Raw genomic sequence first — 2,474 nt, 5'->3', positions numbered from 1 at the left:
TCCTTAGAAAGAAATAAGTAACAACTTGCTTTTCTTTGGGTTCTAGCTGTGCTAAATACTCACTTCGCTGAGCATTATCTAACTGCTGAATCTGGCGGTAATGAGCTGGAATGCGAGGGATCAGCTGTGAAGCATCTTGCTGTGTAAGATGAGGGAACTGCTGGCACAACTGCTGAATCTGCAGTTGTAATTGCTGAACATGTTGTGGTAACAACGTCTGAGAGGTTGGCTGTTGTCCTGGAGTAGCTGGAGCCTGAGCACGAATACCCGATTGTTGCTGCTGCTGTTGCCAGCTTGTTTGACCTACAACAACCCTTGTACCTGGTTGTGGCTGACCTCCTGGGTATTGCTGCTGTCCTGGTCCAGGCCATCCTGGTCTCACACCTTCACCTGGGGTAACTGCTGTAACAACCTGAGGAGCTCCAGGAGTCTGCCCTTGCACCTGCCCAGATTGATAAGAAACAGCTATAGTTCCTGGGCCACTGCCAGCCATGGCTGGTCTTACAACTGGTGTTCCCTGGCCTGTGCCAGGCCATGAGGAAACTTGTGTGCCAGGTGTTGCTGGGGTACCTGGTGTATGGATACCAGTTGCAGCATACCTTACACCCTGTTTATACTGTAATAGAAATTTTGTCTTTGTAACATAAATTGGCCCACATTCCTCATAACATTCACTTTGTCATTTGAATAACTAAATTGTAAGATTAAAACTTACCTGTGGACCAGGAGGTTTTCCAGCACGAGGTTTTCCCCTGGACTGCTGTTCCTGTATTTGTTTTTGATGAAGGTTTTGTAGGAAGGAGTGCCGTTCTGTTGGAGTCATCATCTGTAACTTGCGTGGGGTAACTCCTTGCGGAAGTCTAACGACTGCCCCTGGGATAGCAACCTGGGTGAGAGTATTTCAGTTGAAGAGACATAAAAATATATTTATTTTCATGATAATCCAATGGGAATGTCGATATACAACATAATAGGTATGAACTTACTGTATGAACCTGTTGTGGCATGTTAGGTATTGGAATTTCCCCTGGAGCCACTTGTGACACTGCTCCTGGAGCTCGAACACCTGGGTTAGTCACTGTTAGTGGCATTGCAGGAACTCTGGGCCCAGCAGGCCCAACCACAGGAGGATTCCCTCTTGAAATCACAGGAGGAGTTGCTCTAGCTGTGGATGGTGGTGTTGCACGAGAGGTAACTGGTGATGGCGTATGAGTGGTGGAAGGGGGAGTTGCACGAGAAGACATGGGGGGTGTTGGGGTGGTGCGTGCTGGAGGAGTTTCTCTTGCAGTATTTGGTGGGGTAGCTCTTGAGGTACTAGGTGGGGTTGCACGAGAGGCATTAGGTGGTGTAACTCTAAGAGTATTGTTAGGTGGTGTAGCACGGGCAGTGTTGGGTGGAGTAGAACGAGATGTGTTTGGTGGGGTTACACGTGAAGGTATTGGAGGAGTTGCACGAGCCACATTGCCTGAAAAACAAGAGAAATAAATGACAATTATCTAACACATCTCAACAAGTACACTTCCCTGCAATAGATTCTAGACAAATTTATGAATCAGAAATCAAAAAGAGGAGAAAAATAACTGTTAAAAAGAGAACACATCTGTATATGACTGACAATCTAGACATTATCTTGCAGCAAATCAAAGTAACATGAGGTGTATATAACATAAGGACAAACCTTGGGCTGTCTGGGCCATCGAGGTTGCAGGAGATGGTGCCTCTAACTGTGCAGAGGAACGTGTATTGGGGGTCTGTGCTGGTCCCATGTTCAAGGTAGGACCTAAAGTTGCTGCAGCCTGTTGAAGTCCAGCACGTTGTCCTTGTGCTGTAATTGGTCTTGATGGACTTGCATCAGATTCTGATTGGTCAGCCAGTTCTGTGGTTGGTTGAGTTGCAACCTGTCGCAAACCTGCAGCTGTGGTTTGAGCAATGGCCTTGGGTGCTGGACTGGGCTGAGGAGTGACTGATCGAGTCGTTACTGTCTGTGGTGGATTTGTTATGGAGATTGGTGCTGTCAAAGGAGCTCTAGGCTTGTCATGAGCTACTGGAGAGCCAAAAGTAGTACTAGCTGAAGCTCTTGTTGTTACTGTTGGCTTGGTACTTGGCTGTTTCCAAGACTGGGGAGTCTTCAGTTGATCAAGTAGAGAGTTACCTTTGGTACTCTCTTCCTCATCATCACTAAATTGCAGAGTATCAAAGAGTGATTTCTTTTCAACCTCCTTTTTCTTTGGTTCTTCCTTCTTCTTCAACTCCTCGTTTCTCTGTTGATGGGATGTATCCTTCTTTTTTCGCTCTCTCGCTATACTTGGCTCTGGTGTATGCATTAAATCTGATTTGGGCAGTCTTAGCAGCCTTGGGTGGTACTCTGTCTCGTCTAATCTTTCCCCTTCTGCTATGGACTCGGTGACCCAGTCAGGAGTCACAATGCTGAGATTGTCTTCATACTCAAGTGCTGTTGTATACTTTGCCTAGAT

The 2,474-nt window shown here is 46.5% G+C and overlaps 1 protein-coding gene across 1 annotated transcript in view; it reads right to left on the bottom strand.

Moving 5' to 3' along the window:
• LOC119590813 (PAX-interacting protein 1-like) overlaps nt 1-2,474 on the bottom strand; it is a gene marked incomplete at its 3' end in the record, with an annotated part of 13,844 nt that overhangs the window by 5,836 nt on the left and 5,534 nt on the right. The window contains 4 exon segments of the mRNA XM_037939550.1: nt 1-616; nt 716-886; nt 987-1,465; nt 1,679-2,468. Coding sequence (XP_037795478.1) covers nt 1-616; nt 716-886; nt 987-1,465; nt 1,679-2,468 — 2,056 coding nt within the window.

This window comes from Penaeus monodon, chromosome 27 (genome assembly GCF_015228065.2).
Source record: "Penaeus monodon isolate SGIC_2016 chromosome 27, NSTDA_Pmon_1, whole genome shotgun sequence".
NCBI classification, from domain to species: domain Eukaryota; kingdom Metazoa; phylum Arthropoda; class Malacostraca; order Decapoda; family Penaeidae; genus Penaeus; species Penaeus monodon.
This window is presented reverse-complemented; position numbering and strand designations above follow the sequence as displayed.